Below are 19,917 nucleotides of genomic sequence, written 5' to 3'. Positions count from 1 at the left end.
CAAAGCCTACTCAAACATCAACAAGTGGTACAACACAGCTCTCCTCCAGCACATCACACTAGGACTCCGAACACTATTTCTGAGAGCATTTCGGTCCGGTCGGAATTCTGTGACAGCAACACAGTTAAGTCACAGGCTCCGTCTCACCTGGGTGATTTCCCAAACGTGGTTACGGGCCACACCCCCAGTGTCTCAGGCTGAAGAGGGACGGGGCCATGGTTGAGGATGGGCCAGACCCTTACGGAGAAATCTCTCAAGAGTGGGCCTTCCGGAGAGGCACCAATCGTTAAAAACAGGACCGTCCTGACCATAACTCACATATTTGAATGACACAACAAACCCACAAAAACCTCTCATTAAAACTGTGTAGAAGTGATGCACTTAAATACTTTTTAGTCTGAGCAAGGGAGGCATTTTTTTTTTTGACTCCTCACATTTTTAAAAGTTTTCCACAATAAAAGTATTCTTTAAAGTACAATAATTTTCACCACCACAGATTTAGAATTTTGGATAAGAATATATTTTCTCATAAAAGTTCTACCAAAAATAGACTTTTTCTTTAACTTAAAAATACAGCTTTGGAAAGCAAAATTGGGAGTTGTTACACGTCATTACATATTTTATAAACAGTAGTGAAAGAAATCAACAGGATGGATTAAATTTTCAAATATAAAAATGCTCATTTCAAAAGCTTGACTTTGTCCTTTAGTAACTTAAAGGTGGGGTTCTTGCTGATTTTCTTGTTAAAGATGGTCAGGAGCTCCTCTTCCGATCTGTGATGCTCATTCGTGACTGCGTAATACTGTGCCAAGACCTTCACAAAGAAAAACAAAAATCAAATGGGTGATTTTTCCTGAAAATCTACCTAAAAGTACCCAGAAGTAGGCCAACAGTAAAAAATGAAAGAAGCCCAGGTGTTGATCACACAGGTGTGTTCTGCTTGTGGAAATCCAGGCAGCTGTATATACAGGAACACCTGCTGCATGTGTGTCACACAGTGACACAAAATTAAAAGCAAAATCAGAAGAAACCATTGCTCTGGAATAAGCAAAAGAGCAAAACACCGAAAACAGTAATTTTCACATATATACTGTTCTGGCTAAGGAACTATGATGGGATCCCGCCCAATTCCCTCCCATCAGCCCTGAGGGGCTAGTGAGCAGCTTGAAAATCACCAGGATACAAATGTGTAATAGATAAGAAATTAAAGAAAAAACCAAAAACTGTACATCTTACAATAAAGAAGGGACTCTCTCCAGCTTCTATACCAGGGTTTGTGCACCATACCTTTTTCCTCAGCTTTTTGATTGCTAGTTCATTGTCTGGGGCCTGTTTCAGAACTGCTTTAATAGTTCCCTTCCAGTTGAATTTACCTACAATATAAAGAATAATACGTAAAACATTTGATTTTAGTGTCACTACCAAAGGGATAAGGAAACCCTCTGTGTGACATTTATTTTGCTACCCAGGAAATGAACCAGCCCTGACACTACCGAGTAGCAGGTGCCTGACCTGTCAGATCGCAAGCCTGACTCCCCTTCCAGGAACTTGCTCTTGGAGGGAGTGGGTCAGGCAGGCATCCTAAGTACCATCACCACTATGAGAATAAAGTAGGAAGAATAAGTTACTCAATTTCAAGACTTCTGATCAAGACTATAGTAGGGACAGATGCACAGGTCAATAACACAGAATTAAGAACCTGGAATAGCACCACACAAATATGCCAAGCTCATTTTTGACAAAGGTACAAATCAATTCAAGGAGATAAAAGCCTTCTCAACAAATGATGTTGGCACAATCATACACTGTTGGGCAAAAAAGCGAACCCTGTACTAAATCTCGTACTTTACATAAAAATCTACTCAAAATGGATCACGGACTTAAGAGTAAAATACAAAACTGTAAAACATGGAGAAAAATCATTGGAAAAAAACTCTTTCGGATCTAGGGCTAAAGCCAAGAGTTCTCAGATTTGGCACTAAAAGTGTGACCTGTTAAAGGGAAAATTACATATCAGGCTTCATCAAAACTAAAAACTTTGCTCCATAAAAGATTCTGTTAATGGGGTGCCTGGGTGGCTCAGTCGGTTGAGTGTCTGATTCTTGATTTTGGCTCAGGGTTTTGAGGTCGAGCCCCTTGTCAGGCTCTACAGGGAGCGTACAGCCTGCTTGGAGGTCTCTCTCCTTCTGTCCCTCCCCTCCCCCACTCGTGTGTTTTTTCTCTCTCTCTCGGAAAAAAAAAAAGGGAAAAAAATTTTCAAAAATTGCTAAGAGAATAAAAAGACAAAATACAAACTGAAGGGAAAAAAAACTTACAAATCATGTATCCCACAAAGGATTAGTATTTAGGACTGGATATGTAAAGAACTCTCAGATCTTAACAGTAAGAAAGAAAACCCAATTTGAAAATGGGCAGAAGACAGGAACAGATGTTTCAATAAAGAGATACACAGATGGCAAGTAAGTACATGAAAAGATGTTCATCATCATTACAGATAAATTAAAGTCACCCCAAGCTACTACTACACACTTAGCAGAATGGGAAAAAACAAACAAACAAACAAACAAACAAAACAACAAAGAAAAAAACCACCACCACCAAAGCCTGACCAGGACGTGGGAAAACCAACCGAGTGCATCTCATGCTGCTGGGGCAATACAGAACACTACAGCCATCCAGGAAAATGCCAGCAGTTTCTTTAAAAACTCAGTGCAGTCACCACACCACACAGCAACATGCTCCTGGATGTTTCTTCCAGAAAAAGTGATGGGTGTTCCACACAAAAACATGTACATAAATGCTGACACAGCTTTATTCACAGCAACCAGAGACTGGAAACCACCCACAAGTGTCCTTCTAGAGATGAATGGTCAAACAAACTGGCCCATCCATGCCATGTGGTGTTCCTTAATGAACATTAAGACTGGATTACCAATTCCTGCAGCAACCTGGATGTATCTTCAGAGAATAAGGCTGAGTGAAAAGAGTTAATCTAAAAAATTCACATACTAAATGATGCCACTTGGGTAACATTCTGCAAGTATGAAATGACAGAAATGGTGACAGACTAGTGATTGCCAGGGGAGAACTGGGCATGGCTCCACAAGGACCCACAGCGGGGCTCCCCGTGGCAGTAGAAACGTCGTCCATGACCAGTATCAGTGTCGGCACCCTGGTGGAGATTCCTAGCTGTATGGGGTATGACTCCTGGAGGAAACCAGGAAGAGAATATATGGATAGCTAGGTCTCTAGTATTTATTCCAACTGCACGTGAATCTACCATTGCTTTAAAACAACAAATGAATTTTAAAAAGCCTCGCATGTTCCAAGTCAGGAGTGGGTGGGTTCCAAGCTAAGATATCTAACCTAGCTTAGGCAGTTACTGACTGCCTAATTAATCAGGGCATTAATAAAGCCCTGATTCCCATTTGAATCCTGCAGTCTCTTCTTAATCAGCAGGACCCCAGGGAGCAGCTCTGGAGGAGGCAGCATTTAGCAGAACCATGAAGGCCAAGGACTGGATTCTGACAAGCACACAGCCTGGCTCAGGGAGCCGGTGGCCACAGAGTTCCAAGCAAGGAGACGCAGGGAAGAGCCAGTGGTGGGAGGGAACAGCTCAGTGTGGCAGGCACTTAGAGGAGAGTGAGAGGAGCAGAGGCAGGAAAGCAGGGAGAAGGGAAAGGGAACACAGTCTCAGAAAGCCATACAGGGTTTATCTTCCGCTCCAAAGATCATGTATTTCCAGTCCAGACAGTTTCACCCATAAAGCTAGAGAGAGGTTGGAGGGTGGCCCACAGAGCACTCCCTGGTTCCTCGGGAGCTGCACCTGAGTCTGCCTTCAGTCTTCCCTTCATCTGGAGGGGCCGATCTGCACGTAGGCCCTGGGTCATCTCCCCTCTACCCCAAGAGGGCAGACCTCTCCAAATAATGGCAGTGATACCTTTTGCAGGAGATTCGTGGTCCTCTGGTTCTCCACCCTCTGAAGGTCCTGAGAGCTTTATCTTTTTCTTCTTAGATTCTATGTCATCTAGGTAAGTAAAAAGATTAAAAAAAAAAAGATGAGCATTTCTGGTAGCAGCTACCATTCAATGAAAGGCATGAGTGGCCAGGACCCGAACACCCGTGTCATCTTGCCCACTGCCCAAGCAACCCCTCCCCATGGGCTCCTTCTCCGCGTCATAGGAGCACATGGTGAGGAGAGGGGGGTGCACTTGCCTAGCCGGAGCCCAAAGCTTATGCTGTCTGCGTTATGGTCCAAACGTGAGGTCTAACAGATTTTACATGTCCCCAACTCACTGGTTCACAATATACTTGACAAAGCCCAGAGCATACACTAGCCACACACACCTTCCGAGTGCTTCTGCTTTCTCTTCCCAGGCCGGGCTTTCCTGGACTCCTCGGCGTCTCCCTCCTCAGCTCTGTCAGCAGCTCCCTTGGCCTCACCCGCCTTGCTCTGGCTCTTCTTCCCTGCAGAGGCAGGGGCCTCCTCTCCGGCCTCCTGGCCTGTTTTGCGCTTCTTAGGCTTCTGACCTTTCGAATTCTCTTGGTGGTTTTCTAATTTTAGTTCTTTCTTCTCTTTCTTTCTATTCTTCTGCCTTTCTTCCTTCCTTTCTCTTTTATTCTTCTTTACCTCTGCTTGCTTTTCTGTGGGGTCATTTGTTCCAACGGCTAGAACCTTGGCAGAGAGCTCTGCGCGGGGCGGGCTGGCCACCTGGGCGAGTGGCTGCTGGGCTTGACCCTTACTGACTGCTTCCTTATTACAAAGCAAAACCGAGAGACACATAAATACTCCAGACCATTGTTCACATCACTGCATGTGTCAACTGAGCAAACTGTTCAAGAAAAAGGTCTACTACTTACCATTTTATAACTCTGACCACCCCCAGCCCCCTGCCAAGAGCTAAAACATAGCAGTAAGTATATCAAATGCAAAATAAACTTCCCCCAGCCCACACTCCACCCTGCGTTTAACAGACATTTTCATTCTACTGGAAAAGTAAAGAATTCTTATGTCACTTAAGCTAGACCTTCAATTCTGGCTCACTCTTCGCCTTTCTTCCTGATAGAAGATGAGCACTCAGGTGTGGCAGAAACCACAGGATTTGTGCATCTGCAGACCTGGGTTCAAGCACCAACTCTGTGAATTACTAGCCGGGTGACTCAGGGCAAGTTATTTATCTGCTCCAAACCGATTTCCTCACCAATAAAATGGAAGGTAGTTAATATTTACCTTATACAGCTAATGTGCGAATAAAATGGGAAGTAATGTCATGTGCTTATTAGCAGCTCGTGATGCTCAGTAAGGAGTGGACTGAGGCGGCGGCAACCACTGGACTTCTGCACCTAAGACCTGTGCCCCAGCCCCATCTTCATTGGTTACCAGCCAGGGGACAAGCGAGTCACCTCCAGTCTTCCTTTGGGAGACTGGGTCGCAAGGAGGGAGCTCCTACTCCACCCCCCGCCCCCAAACTGAGCCGAAGAAAGGACTGGCTTTGATTCTGGCCTCATTCAGTGCTCAGCCCCAGCCACGAGTGCAGCCCCTAGGAGAGGGACTGCAAACTAACTGGCTGCCGTGTCCCCAGCAGCTCAGAGAAGTCAGTCAGGCCAGGTACATGGGGGCAGGCAGAGAATGAGCTCAGAAACCAGACTCAGGAGGAAAGAAGAGACAAAGTCGCCTCACTCCTGGCCTGCAATTTCATTCTTATTTTAGAATCAGGCACAGTTATGCCCACTGAGAGCCACAGACCTCAGCCTGCCTTCCACCCAATCCCGACCATGTCTCTAGCTGGTGCCTCCCCTCTGCACCCAGAAGACAGTCGCCCCATCTGGCAGCCACTCTGTAACAGGGGGACGAACTCCTTTCCCACCTTTTTTCTACTTCATTACAGACTCTCTCTTCAGTGACGCCTCCGCTGACCCTCTTTCCTAACAGAGCCCCTCCCACCTTCCATCCCTCCTTCTGCCTTCTATCTCTTCCTTGTGCTTCCCACGCCCTGTCCTGCTGTTCTGGCCCAGACCCACATGTGGTCGCCTGTCCTACACTGGAACGTAGCTCTGCAATGGCAGGACTTTGGCCTGAGGACAGCTGCCTGCATAGGGACCAGGCACGCTCTGTGCTGGAGCAGACAAAGCAGCCCAGTAGAAGAGGACAAAAGGCCTCTAGCTGGCTGGATAAACACCAAGAGGCATGAACGGATGGGGCCACAGGGCCGTTTGCTTTTGCCACACACAGAGATGTGCTGTGAAGTCCATAGGACAGAGGCAAAACACCAAGCCATGTTTTAGAGTTATAGAGTTCAGTTTATAATAAGCTACATACTGGTTATTCATTTCTTAATATGTTCACAGTTTCAAAAGGGAAATCAGAAAAAAACTTAAAAAAAAAAAACAACTCTGCAGTGTACTAAGTAATTCCAAATCTTTGATTCTCACTTAAAATTCTGGAAGTAACCTTTAAAAAGCAGGTGCCACAGAAATGCTAATTAAATGGTTACAGCGTTCACTTCAGCACCGCACGTACTACAACTAGAATAATGCAGAGAAGATTAGCACAGCCCCATGCAAGGGTGGCACCAACGTGACTAGTTCTAAGATGCCAAAGACCCAACCTGTATGTTCTGGAAGAGACAGATCCCAGGACAGTGTCACGGTTATCCCAATGTGCTGCCCAAATTATTCTGTGTATGTCAGTCAACTCCTGGCAATATGAGTAGAATAAAATACAGTCAGAAAATCCCACTGTCGTTTTAAAAACTACTAATGATGTAAGTCTCCAAATGGGATATAAGCAAGGTGCAGGTGGAATACATGGGGAAAAAATTTTAAATTAACAGCATCACCAATAAGGTGGCCATAGGATATCAAACCGAGACTCTCTGCATGTAATCCACATCCAGGGGTCTCTCAGATCAAACCTGACAGGTGACAGACTGAATCATGTCAGTGGGGTTCTCACTCCCCAGAGGGAAGGAGACAGATGCTCAGCAGGTACCCACTATACAAAACACCCACAGAAAGAGGTGCTTTAATAGCTTCAGCTGCTTTAATGCCTTAACATATACGGGGCCTTCTGTGGGCCCCTCACCTAAAAGAACACCTCGTCACTCCCATGTCCTCAACTGTTTATTTCTCTTCATGGCACCGTCGCCACCTGTGATATTTTACATTTTTTGTTTAGGGCATGGCACAGATCATGTGCTCACCAAGTACTGAATAAATGCATGAATGGGACTACCCGCTTTTCTTTAAGACAAGGAAACGGAGGCTCAGAGAGGTAAAATAAAGTGCCCAAGATCAAACATTTGGCCAACAGCACAGCAGGGATTCAAACCAGGTCTGTCAGACACCCAGAGCCCCTGTTCTTTCCATTATATCCCACTGCCTGATTTCTAACCCAAGTTGTCTCATGTTAGCTGGTACTGTTATCAAACATTGGGATTAAATACCTTTCTCTGCACAATAAGGAAATCTTCTCTGCAGTACATTCAGTTTATTCTTCCCCATAAATGAAGGCACAAAGAGGCTCTCTGCAAAAGAAGGCTGTCTTGACCTCCAAAAATAAGACATTCCCATTTCATTATTACTAATCACTTTTGCCACACTACAAATCTAAAATTAGATCCGACTTACGTTGCTGGAAGCTTCAGAAAAGATATTCCACACCTGCTCCAGAACAGATTCATTATGGACTTTTAAACTGTTCTTCATCCAGTTCTATAAGGAACAAAAAGAAAAACAAACACCACTTGTTCCATTTTGACAGGTACAGGTAAATGCGAGCTCAGTCACCAAGGGGCCACACATCCCCTCCAGTCAGGGAAGGCAGAGCAAATACATACCTGAAATTTTGCCCTTTTCCTGGGAACGTTGTCAAAACCACTAATTTGCTCTAAAAGTTCCCTCACTTTGGGGCTGACATTGGGTCTTTTTATTAATTCATTAATTTTCTACAAAAAAGGAAGATGAAATAAAAATAATAAACAAGTGGCACAGGAGCTTCATGAAAGACAAATTAAGCATCCTTCCCATGGCTAGAAGTTTCTCATTTCAAGGCTAGATTTATTTATTTATTTATTTATTTATTTATTTATTTATTTATTTATTTATTTATTTATTTATTTTTAAAGATTTTATTCATGAGACACACAGAAAGAAAGAGAGCGAGAGACAGAGACACAGGCAGAGGGAGAAGCAGGCTCCATTCAGGGAGCCCGACGTGGGGCTCGATCCCGGGTCTGCAGGATCAGGCTCTGGGCCGAAGGCAGTGCTAAACCGCTGTGCCATCTGGGCTGCCCCTCAAGGCTAGATTTTATATTAACATCTATGCATACAAATTCACCAGTGTACTAGGAGTCTTTGCCAGAGCAATTAGGCAAGAAAAGGAAATAAAGGCATCCAAAATAGAAGTAAATTCATCTCTGTTCATAAATGATTTTGTCGTAACACGTACAACACCCTAAAGATTCCACAAAAAAATGCCATTAGAACTGATAAATTCGGGGATCCCTGGGTGGCGCAGCAGTTTAGCGCCTGCCTTTGGCCCAGGGTGCGATCCTGGAGACCTGGGATCGAATCCCACGTCGGGCTCCCGGTGCATGGAGCCTGCTTCTCCCTCTGCCTGTGTCTCTGCCTCTCTCTCTCTGTGTGTGTGACTATCATAAAAATTTTTAAAAATTAAAAAAAAAAAAAGAACCGATAAATTCAGCAGTCACAGGATGCAAATCCACACTTGAAAATTAAGTTCTAGGTTTCTATACACTAACAATCTAAGAAGGCAATTAAGAAAACAATTCTATTTATAATAGCATCAAAAAGAATGAAATACTTAAAAATAAACATACTTGTTAAGGAGGGGAAAAACTTGGACACAGAAAACTGTAAACATTATTGGAAATAATTTAAAGACACAAATAAATGGAAAGACATCCATGTTTGTGGGTTGGAAGACTTAATAACAAGATGGCAATACTAATCAAAGTGATGTACAGATTCAAATGTAGTCCCTATGAAAATCCAATTGACATTTGTGGTTTTTTGCAGAAATAGAAAACTCTATTCTAAAATTCACATGGAATCTAAAGGGACAATAACTATAACAATCTTGAAGAAGAATTAAGTAGGAAGTCTCATGCTTTCTGATTTCAAAGCTCACTGCAAAGTTAGAGTAATCAAAAAAGCATGGCACTGGCATAATGATGGACATATCAACCAGTACAATGGGGAGCCCAGAAATAAACCTCGCCTATATGGGCAAATGATTTTCAAAAAGAGTGACAAGACCATTCGGTGGGGGAAGACCAGTCTTTCCACAAACAGTACTGGAAAAAATGGGTATCTACATGGAAAGGAATAAAGCTGAACTCTAACTGTATACAAAAATTAACTTAAAATGGATCAAAGACCCAAACTTAAAAGCTAAAACCATAGAACACTTAGGAGAAAACAGGGAGAAAGTGCCATGACAATGGATTTGGCAATCATCTCTTGTATGTGATCCCAAAAAAAGCACAAAAACAACAAAAATCAAGTTGGACTACATAAAAATTTTATAATTTTTTGTACATCAAAGACATTGTCAACAGAGTGAAGAGGCAGTTCAGGGAATAGGAGAAAATATTTGCAAATGATTTATCTGATAAGGCCTTCATATCCCAAATATATATAAAGAACTCCTAAAACTCAGAAACAAAAAAAAACCCCAATTAAAATATGGGCAAAGGGCTGGAATAAACATTTCTCCAAAGAAGATATTACAAATAGCCAATAACACATGAGAAGCTACTCATCATCATCATCATCATTAGGGAAATACAAATCAAAACCACAGCAAAATACTCTGTTATACCCCCTTAGAATGCCTATTTTATCAAAAAAGCTGAAAAATAAGTGTTGGGGAGTATGTGGAGGAATCGGAACCCTTGTGCACTGCTAGTGGGAGTGTCAAATAGTGCAGCCACTATGGAAAACAGTATGGTGGTTCCCCCAAAAACTTAAAAATCCAGCTATTCCACTTCTGGATACATGCCAAAGAGAACTGAAAGCAGGGACTCAAACATATTTGTAGACCCATGTTCACAGCAGTATCATCCACAATAGCCAAAGGCTGAAGCAACTGAGGTAACTGTCAGCATATGGTATATAAACAAAATATGGTCCATCCATACAATGGAATATTGCTCAACTCTGAAAAGAAAGACCATTCTGACACACGCTGCAGCATGGACGAAACTGGAAGGCATCATGCTCAGTGAAATAAGCTAGTCACAAAAAGAACAAATACTATGTGAGTCCACTTATATGAAATCCCTAGAATAGTCAAAGTCCTAGAGACAGCACAATGGTGGGTGCCAGGGGATGGGGAGGAGGAGATGTGAAGACGTAGTGTTTGACAGGACAGAGTTTCAGTCTGGGAAGATGAAAAAGTTCTGGAGATGGGATGGTGGTGATGGCTGCACAATGTGCAGGTACATAACTGTGTACTTAAAAATGGTTAAAATGATAAACTCTATGTCATGTATAATTTGCCACAATTTAAAAAAAAAAAAAAACCTTGGGAAAATAAAGAAAATAACCCAAAAGTGATGAAAAGAATCAGACAAAAATGATACTACAGACAAGGAAATTACTTGAGGACCAAGGTGACAGGCAGCATTAAGATCTAATAAATAAATCTAATAAATAAATAGCAAGAACAGAACAAAGATGAAAATTAAATTAGTGACCTAGAGAAAATGCTGATGGCAATCTCAGTGAAGGCAGAGGAAAAAGACAATTATTATAGTTTGGACAAGAACAGTACATAAGAAAGATGGTCACTCACAAGCCAACAAAAGGACAAGTAACAACAAACGGACAATGTCCCTGTGTTAGGAAAGAATGAAAGCTATATATAAACAGACCACGAAAAAATGGGTCCAGGATACTAAGAGGAGGATGAAACAAAGATTCTCTAGGCACTCAGGCAGAACAAATCTGGACAGTGACACAAACATCCATAAGGAAGATGCCAAGTGGGCTGGGCACTTGCCAGAGTGGCATACGGTGTCAGAAGACAACAGGGCATTAATGACAAAGTTTGAAGGAAAACACTGTGACCCAAGCAAGCGGGCGATCTCTCCCTGACCGTAGTATCCATCTGTGGGTAAGCAGAGAGACATCTAGAAGGATACTCATTAATACTGACAAGATTCCAAAATTTTGTCTCTAAAACTATAGAGTTTAAGAATTTAAAGAAAACACAAAACCCCTGAATCCACTTCCATCAGAGAGTTCACAGCAGGCTGGATTTATTCTCCCAGTGTATCACATTTAGTCTGTTCCATCTGTAACTTGTCAACTAGAGGTTTAGGGAGGACAGCTGGCTAGTGGACCAGGGGACCAGGACAGAACCTGAAGGAGAACTCTTGTCTATAATACAGAGACGCTGCTACTAAGGCCTGACAGTTTACAGCAGAGGGTAGCAAACCTTCTGCCCCAACTACTCATCACCCTTGCAGCTCTAAGTAACAATGGATGATACGTAAACAAATGGGCATGGCTGTGGTGGACTGTGGTTTGCTGACCCTGCCTGTAGAGAATTTCATTCAACATAGGACAGAACTCATACACCCAAGTACCTCAAGCTTGAGGCCTACAGAACATTATCTGTTTCTCAAGGGGGATTAACATATAGCATGAGCCCAATAGTGAGGCTTATGCCACTAGCCTATGCATCTTAGTTAGGAGAAGTTTCACTAGCTTCTCAATCTGCACTGGGCAGATTAGTCCTTTGTGGATGAAGGACTTTCCCTCCCAGGAGCTTGCTGACTCCGTAAGCTAGTGAATACCAGAAAACTCACTTTCAACCCCTATCATCAAAGGGAGTTAACTATTATTTATTTGGTTTCTAGAATAGAGAATTTCCACAAAGACGGCATTTGTCCTTTTTATCTCCTACCTTCTATTTTGATCCTTCCTTCTGCTATCCGTTCAGTAAGTGGTAAGTACCATTCTGGAAGGTATACCTGTCAATTAGGGATTTTGCTGCTTTTGCCATTTTTTACTGTGCATGTTTCCACTTCATTTAAGTAGAAAATTCCTTATACTTAAAGGAGGTAAGTATTAGAAAGCTTCCATTCAGTTTTGTAGCCATGGGAAAGACCATGAGAATTCTAAATTGTTTCTGCAAGTCTGCAAAGCCTATGGCTTAAAGACAAAATACACTGCAACTGTATTAAACAGAGAAAGAACTCTGTCATGATTTAGTTGTTTAACTTCAGTCTGTTCCAAGACATGATGTTTCTGCGTCTCATCTGCACATATGATGCATATATTCTTAGGCTTCCAGAGAAAGTAGACTATATCAGAAGAAGCTACCTGATGAACCAGAAGGAACTTACCTGAATCCATGCCTGCTGTTTAACATCACCTTTGTGGGTTTTACCTTCATAACCTTTGCCACCATACTTTTGTTCTTCACTGATGCATTTCACATGGTTTTTGTAGTCATCACCCCTTCAGAGTGAAAGAAAGTTCTACTGTCAGACTGATTCTCCAACTGGAGGCTCCATCCAGTGCTCACAGGCTGCCCCTACCTTTTGCATTCCAGTTTTACTATGCTTATAACCTCATCAGGCACATTTTTCTTCTTCCAAATTATTCAATATAAAGACCACCATCAAACTTTCCATCCTTTTTTTTTTTAAAGATTTTATTTATTCTTGAAAGACAGAGAGACAGAAAGAGAGAGAGGCAGAGGGAGAAGCAGGCTCTATGCAGGGAGCCCGATGTGGTACTCGATCCCGGGACTCCAGGATCACACCCTGGGCCAAAGGCAGGTGCTAAACTGCTGAGCCACCTGGACTGCCCTCCACCCATTTTTAATGTACAAATGTCTTAAACTCAATTGACAGGCAGTATTTTTTTAAGTGACTATATATAGTATGTAAGAAAGAAAAAAAAATTATCTGTAATGGGGTGGCTTCAGCTTAAATAACAATATCTGTATGATTTTCTGGTAAGATAGTAGGCCATCAATAATTAGTTGTAGAGTAAGTTAAAAGCTGGAGTAAAATGGTGGTATCTTATCACTGAAAAGTTCTACATCTGTAAGTCTTGGTAAACAAGGAGACTCAATTCTGTCTCATATGATCATTTTGAAACTGCAAGATCCTTGGGAAATCTCTGGGACTAGGTTGGGGGCAAAGTCCCCCAATAAGAAACAACCCAACTTTCACCTGTTTTATGGATCAGGTTTCCTCCCAGGATTAGGTATGAACAAAGACTTTAGCAGTTGCCAAAACTGCTTTTAAAAAAAAAAATCACTGCTCTAGAATGAAATTAAAATGGACTGTTAGCAAATGTCATCCAAACACCACAGAGGACACTGAAGCAAATGCACCAAAAGCTGCCTTTGCACTTAACCCGTGTGAAGCTGAAGGGGACAGAGTGTTAAAACTGCGGTGAGCCATCTGCAAATAATGACCCACCTTAGGAAAGAATTGATAAGCATGTCAAAGACCTGTCCCACCCCCAGCCCTTAGTCCTCACCTTTCCAGAGACCCCTCAGTGGAAACAGACTGACACACTTGGGGGCCAGGAGCTCACTCTTAGCATCACCCTGAACTTCTAGGGGACCTAGTCTCTCCCCCTGTCCCCTGCTACTGTGAATAAGTCAACTCATTTTCTGGTTTATAAATCCAGCTCTTCAGTGTGACCAGCACACCACGCTCCTCTAAAGCCTTACTCTGGGTGGTCACCTCTTAGGGTCTGGTAATGGCAGCAAGGAGGTGTCGCTGAGTGCCACTGACAGGCCACATGCTCCAGACATCCCCATCCTCCTTCCCTTTGTCTTCTCTTTGGATTGTCCTTAGGAAGCAAATAGGCTGTAAAGCACTTTTTTTTTTCTTAATTTCTTTCCTCAAATTTGCCTCTATTTTTTTTTTTTTTTAAAGCCTTCATGGGGCCAGGGCTTCTAAAACTGGTCTGGACCTTTAATATGATCTACATGAATTATGTAGAACTTACCAGAAATCTTTACCACAGTCAATGCAAGACAGGCATTCACAGTTTCTGCAAACAGCCACATGCTTTTCCACTTGTACTTTCTTCACTGATTCACCACATGCATTGCATGTAAAAAATACCATTTTTACCTAAATGGGTAAGTATCTATTCTCTATCCAAGATAGGTTTGAAGTCTTGTCCTAAGAGAAAATTAAAAGAAAGGAAAAAATAATTATCATTGTAATCTGAAACTTCTATTCCCAATAAACCATCATACAGCTCACTTTTCAACCAGAATTTCACATGAAAATAGCTACAAAGAACAGAATCAAAGTTGATTAGCAATCTATATAAAACTCTACCAGCATGTAAGTAAAGTTATAATTAACAGAAATAATAGCAGACATCTGTTAAGCAGATGTTTACCTTGTGCAGAGCCTATTCTAAAAGCTTTACAGGTATTAAATTTAATCCTCACAGCAACCCTGTGAGGGGAGGTCTATTATTGTGTACAATTTGCAAGACAAATGGAAACACAGAGAGATTAAGTTACTTGCCCAAGGTCACACAGTAGCAAAACCAGGATTTAAATTTGCCAGGCTGGCTCTAGGGGAGAAGTTTTAGGAGCTTTAAGCAAAATGTCCACCTTTTCTAATAAGGTGAAGCTTGCTTTGCCCCCCCTTGCCCTTAGATGTGAACTGCCAAATTACCTCAGATCCCCAAATACAAGAACAACATAGTAAGGGGAGCGTGGGGAGTTTAGGAAGGTTTAGAAAATCAAGAGGTCTAAACGTTTCTCAAAGCACAAAAACATTCACACAGGCATGACTACATAGCCACAGGTGTTAAATATAAGGATGTGCTCTTTGGTCTTAGTGGACAAGGAGGAGGTGGGGGAGGGGCCTCCTTCATGTCGCTTCTCATCAGATCAATAAAGAAGTGGAATTATATATATCAAGGTGTCCCAGCTGCTGGGTGCTGAATTACTGGAAGGCATTCACAAACCTACATGTCCCAAGCACTGCCCCAAGATTTAGTATATGTTGCAAATACATAACTACCATTTACCGATTTCATGGAGACCCTACTGTGCTCAACAAAACAAATTCATCTGAAAGTGTTATGGAAGTCACAGTAACTTTCCATGGCTACAGAATTTTTTAATCACATCCTTAAAAATTACTGTCATTTTACATTAGAAATAAGTTTCAGAACAAAAATACTGACAACTGTTTGACCCAGCATCTTCTCCGTCCTTATAAAGGCGAAGGTAAGGGTCAAATAAACTGGTGCACTTTGATTTATACAGAAATCCTTCAGCACGTATGAGCAGTTGGGTTCACAAGAGAGTTTCCATGCACGAAATCACTCTCTCTCCTCCACTCCCATATTCTGGGTCACTGCCAGAGAGGTCACACATAAGGAAGTTTTCAGGGCTGTTCCCTTCCATTCAGCCTTGAATGGAAATGTACATCCTGGCCTCAACCCCAGGTTTACAAAGGCCCAGCCATCGCTCTTGGAAGCCCCTTGCCCTGTGGGGCACTGTCGGATGTCAGCTTGCCTGACATTCCACATACGAAAGCAGGTCCACGGCTCTGTGTTCCCCTCCGCAGCTTGCCATCAGCTTGGCAAGGGAGGGCATATGGTCAGCTACCACCTCGCTAACACCCAATCTAGAGGGAAGCAAACGTGATTCTTCTGGGATGTGAGGCAACTGTGACCATCTCTCATCTGGTTACCATAAAGGTTATCACATCTGGTGTCAACTAGTCACGAGTCCTGGGAAGTCGCTATCATGTGGACTATGACTCAGCTCCCCCAAGCTTGGCATTCTGCACAGATGGATGCTCAATCAATGGCAGGCAATGATATCATCGGCCACCCTGCCTCACAAGGAGAGAACAAAGGTCAGACAAGAACTGACGTGTTATTCAGTAGTCTGTGGGAGCACTTTTGTGTACAAACTAGAGCAAATCATTTAGTCACCAAGAAATGGATGGCCATCATAACCACAAGGTACAAGCAGCTGTGTTAAGACAATTTATCTGCTGGAAATTTTAAAAGCACTTTTGCTATGAAATCTGACCAGGAAAAATACCCCCTCAAACTTAAGCTATGGCCTAGAGCTTTTTGACTTTCATTGCAGAGGTCCGTTCTGTTTCTCGATCGAGGGGGTGAGAGGAGGGGAGGTTTCGGCAAGCTTTGAGATCCACCTGGGAGATTCAGTCTGTCATGGAAGGTCAGGGATGAAGGCCTGGGAACGACAGCTGGAAACAAAACGTATCAACTGAAAGAAGCCAGTGATGTTGACAAAAAAGCTGCTTGGAATATCTGTGCAAAACATGTTATCTCTCTGGGGAATAGCCTACATGGTGTAAACATCAATTCAGAAGAGGATTAGAATTTGGTCACATGTCCACTGGAAAAATACCCCTTCAACAATTTTCATTTGGTCTTTTGTGACAAATGTTCATATTTAGAAATCTGGTGGGTTTTTTTCTTTTTAAGCAGAATAGGTAGCTTGTGGAGTAGGTCACAACTCTGTCTCTGAGAGCCTCAGGTTCTTAGAGCCACTGATGCATTTCTACACTTGATCTGAATCAGGAACAGTGTGGCCACCTGCTTGTTAATGAGATAAGGTCTGTTAAGGAGCTTACCCCTCCCTTATTTAGAGCCCCAAAGACATCCCGGCGCTAGCCAAGAGTCACCTTGATTACACCTCTTATCTGAACACCTTTCCTGTGTGCAGTAAACACTTGTGTGTCTGTCTGTAAGGGGGGTGGAGTGCAAAGAACAGCAAGCTCCGAACCACCTAACTGCACATTGCATTGGACAAGGTGGCCCAAGTCTTAGCAGGCTTAAGACTGCAAAAGTGTAAATGTTACAAACTTACAAAAAGATGCCTTCTGAAAATTCAGTCCCTCTAATGGAAGAGGGCAAGCACTGCCTTAAAAATTTAAACTTACACAAATCTCACAAAACTAAGTAAATGTGAAAGAACCTTAAACTTTCAAATGGATGTTTTTGGTAAATGTGTAACATTTATACTTTTGGCAATTTGGAAAGCTGAAAGCCAGTTGCATTAAGACGTTACGATACCCTGTCCACAGGGCTCAGATATTACATATTTCAACTTTTAGCCCACCGTGTAAAGACATGATGGCATGCTTCATAGGGCTAAATAAAGATCCCCTTTTCCTTTCCTGGCTCAGGATAGCCACAGAGATTTTTTTTAAGATTTTATTTATTCATGAGAGATGGAGAGAGAGAGAGAGAGAGAGAGAGAGAGACGGGCAGAGACACAGGCTGAGGGAGAAGCAGGCTCCCATGCAGGGAGCCCGACACCGGACTCGATCCCAGAACTCTAGGATCACACCCTGGGCTGAAGGCGGCGCTAAACCACTGAGCCACGGGGGTTGCCCAGTCACAGAGATTCTGTGTGCTCTTCCTTCTAGAGATGGGGACCCATGAAAAGAGAAAGCAGTGTTCGTGGACTGGTCGAAAGCATACTCAAGTTCTCACTCCAGTTAAGTCACTGTGATTCATTTCGGCAGACCTCTGGTCAATGCCGAGTGTGCACTGGGATCCATATGCACCCGGGTGCCTTCCCCAAAGGAGGCCAGTCCCTGTGTGAGCTTCTGACTGTCCGTTCACCTTATGAGCTTCTCAGCACATGCTACAAGCCAAGAAAAAGATGATGAGTTACAGAACACGATCTCTAGGCTCTCCATAAAGCCACTTCATACTAACAATCAGAATTGCACCCAACACCTCTACAACAGGTATGATCACATTACCACCCCAGCATCTGTAAGAGATAGTGGAGGCTCAGAGAGGTTAAGTGATTAGGCTGGAGACATAGGGAGTGGCAGAGGTAGCCTGAGACAAGCTCCTGCCCTGCCTCCTCTCTCTTGACTTGTCATGTTTTTGGCCGATTGCTTGGCCACTACTCAGGGAGCAGAAGCTGGAGGCCCTCATCCCAAAAGAAAAATTAAAAAAAAAAAAAAAAAAAGCAAAAACAGCAAAGGCTCTACAGTGACCTTCCATTTTACAATGAGCAGGGATACCATCCTTGTCACAACTGAGGTCAGGTGTCAGAAAATGAGTCTGAGTTGAGGGGAGCAGGCAGCAATAACAAGGGGCTGGGAACTTATGAGGGACTTGGGACACCTCAGGGTTCCTCTTACCAGGATGGTGGCCCTGTTCGGTTGAATGTGGTTGACTCAGGGCCAGAGATCTGAGCTGGGGCCGGCATCTACCAATGAAAAATGACCTCAAGCTATCTTAACTTCCCAGATTCTGTTCATCTATAAAATGGGTCCAAAATCTATCTTAAGAGCTTTGTGTGGAAGATAAGAAATAGGAAAGATTCATCCTTACCCAACAGCAGGAAGTATTTCCTATGACCTATTAATTTGCCCAACAATGCCAGTACACCCGGTCCCCTCCTAATCCCATGTCTCTTTAAACATGACCCTCAATCACTCATCTGGCTTCATAAATTCACTCATGTCCTCTGGGTCCCTGCCCAATGGGGACCTACTCCACCACCCTGTTACCTGATACAAGGGCCTCATATTTAGTTCTAGAATTGGGTTCTAGAGTTCTTTTTAAACCTTCCTGCCTTTACATTTTTATATTGTTTATTTTTGCAAACACTACACTCCCTATTCTTTAAACATTCTCGCACAGGCATGTAGGCGCAGACCTAAACCTCAAACAGCCCACCTATGGGGCAGGCTGGCCACCACAGCGCAATTCCCAGTGAGCCCCACGACCTCCGACAAGTCACTGTCCCCTCGTAGCCTCGGGTCCTCCCACCTGTGAAGCGAGGTGCCAGGAGCCCCTTCCAGGGGTGGAATTCCAAGACACGAAGGGTACGGCGCAAGGGAAGGACAGAGGAGTACACACTGTCTCCCTTGTGGCCTCAGCCTGCGGGGTGACGAGGCTCCCCATGTGCACTCACCCTGTGAGGCAGGTACATCTATGTCCACCTAACAGATGGGCGCACCGAGGCGGGGCCAGTGGAGCCACGTCCCCCCGCCTCCCCGCCTCCCCAGGACTACATCGCCAGCATCCCTTTCGGTGTACCGGTATCCGTGCAAGTCTAGCGCGCGGGTCAGACGCGCCGTGCTAGGCTCTGGGGCCTGGGGGGTGCTGGGGGAGTCCCAAGGAGCCCTCCGCAGGGAGGTCAGCCGTGCAAGTACCCCCCACGCCGTTCCCCAGTCTCCCCGGAAGCAGGAGCTGCAGGCAGCCCCGTCCTGGGTGGCCAACAGGTCTGCGCGCGTGCAATCCTCGCAGCAGATCTCAGGTTCTGTGCTCGTCCCCTTCGTAGACCGACAAACGGCGGCACAGAAGGAGTAACTCGCAGAAGGTCACACACGGAGCTAGAGGCAGACGTGGAGTCGCGGGCGGCGGCCGGGGCGCCCTCCGTCGGTCCCGGCACCCCCCAGGCACCCGGCCCCAGGCCGCCCCCGTAGGGACGCAGCCCCCCAGGCCTCGGGGAGCGCGAGCTGGCCGCAGCCCAGCCCCGCGGGGACCCTGCGCGAGGACCTTCCCGCCTCCGACCAGGCTCGTCGCTGCCCGCGGGAGGGACGAAGGCCACGGGAACGGCCCGCCTCGTCCTTCCGCGGGGAAAGCCCCAGGAGGGGTCTAGCGGTGGAAACGCCGGCGCCAGCCCACCCCCCCCCAGCCCAGCCCCAGCCCCAGCCCCAGCCTCCCGGGGCGCCGCCCCTCACCTCTCCGCCGGCGCCCGCCAACGGTTTCAACCCGCCGCGAGGAGCACGTGGAGACGCAGCCGCCCGTCCCGTCCCGCGCCGCAGCCGCCTCCTCCGGGCGCCCCCCGCGCCTGCGCCGTCCCGGCGGAAGTGACGTCCCCGGAAGCCGGAGGCGGATCCGGCCGGCCGAGGGGGCGTTGTCGGGATGGTTCCGCGG

The 19,917-nt window shown here is 44.7% G+C and overlaps 1 protein-coding gene across 1 annotated transcript; it reads right to left on the bottom strand.

The window, feature by feature from the left end:
- Window positions 1–517: 517 nt before the first annotated feature.
- LYAR (Ly1 antibody reactive) lies at window positions 518–19,824 on the bottom strand. The gene is made up of 9 exons (XM_055326712.1): window positions 19,722–19,824; window positions 14,005–14,183; window positions 12,378–12,492; window positions 7,839–7,946; window positions 7,630–7,713; window positions 4,348–4,753; window positions 3,941–4,027; window positions 1,288–1,373; window positions 518–814 (listed from the first exon to the last, which is right to left on the bottom strand). The coding sequence occupies exons 2-9, from the start codon at window positions 14,124–14,126 to the stop codon at window positions 680–682; spliced, it is 1,143 nt and encodes a 380-aa protein (XP_055182687.1). The 5' UTR covers window positions 14,127–14,183; window positions 19,722–19,824; the 3' UTR covers window positions 518–679.
- Between the last annotated feature and the right edge of the window lie 93 nt (window positions 19,825–19,917).

The sequence above is a fragment of the Nyctereutes procyonoides genome, unplaced genomic scaffold (assembly GCF_905146905.1).
Source record: "Nyctereutes procyonoides isolate TBG_1078 unplaced genomic scaffold, NYPRO_anot_genome, whole genome shotgun sequence".
In the NCBI taxonomy this organism is placed as follows: Eukaryota; Metazoa; Chordata; class Mammalia; order Carnivora; family Canidae; genus Nyctereutes; species Nyctereutes procyonoides.
Note: the sequence above shows the minus strand (reverse complement) of the source record. Positions and strands in the feature narration are given on the sequence as shown.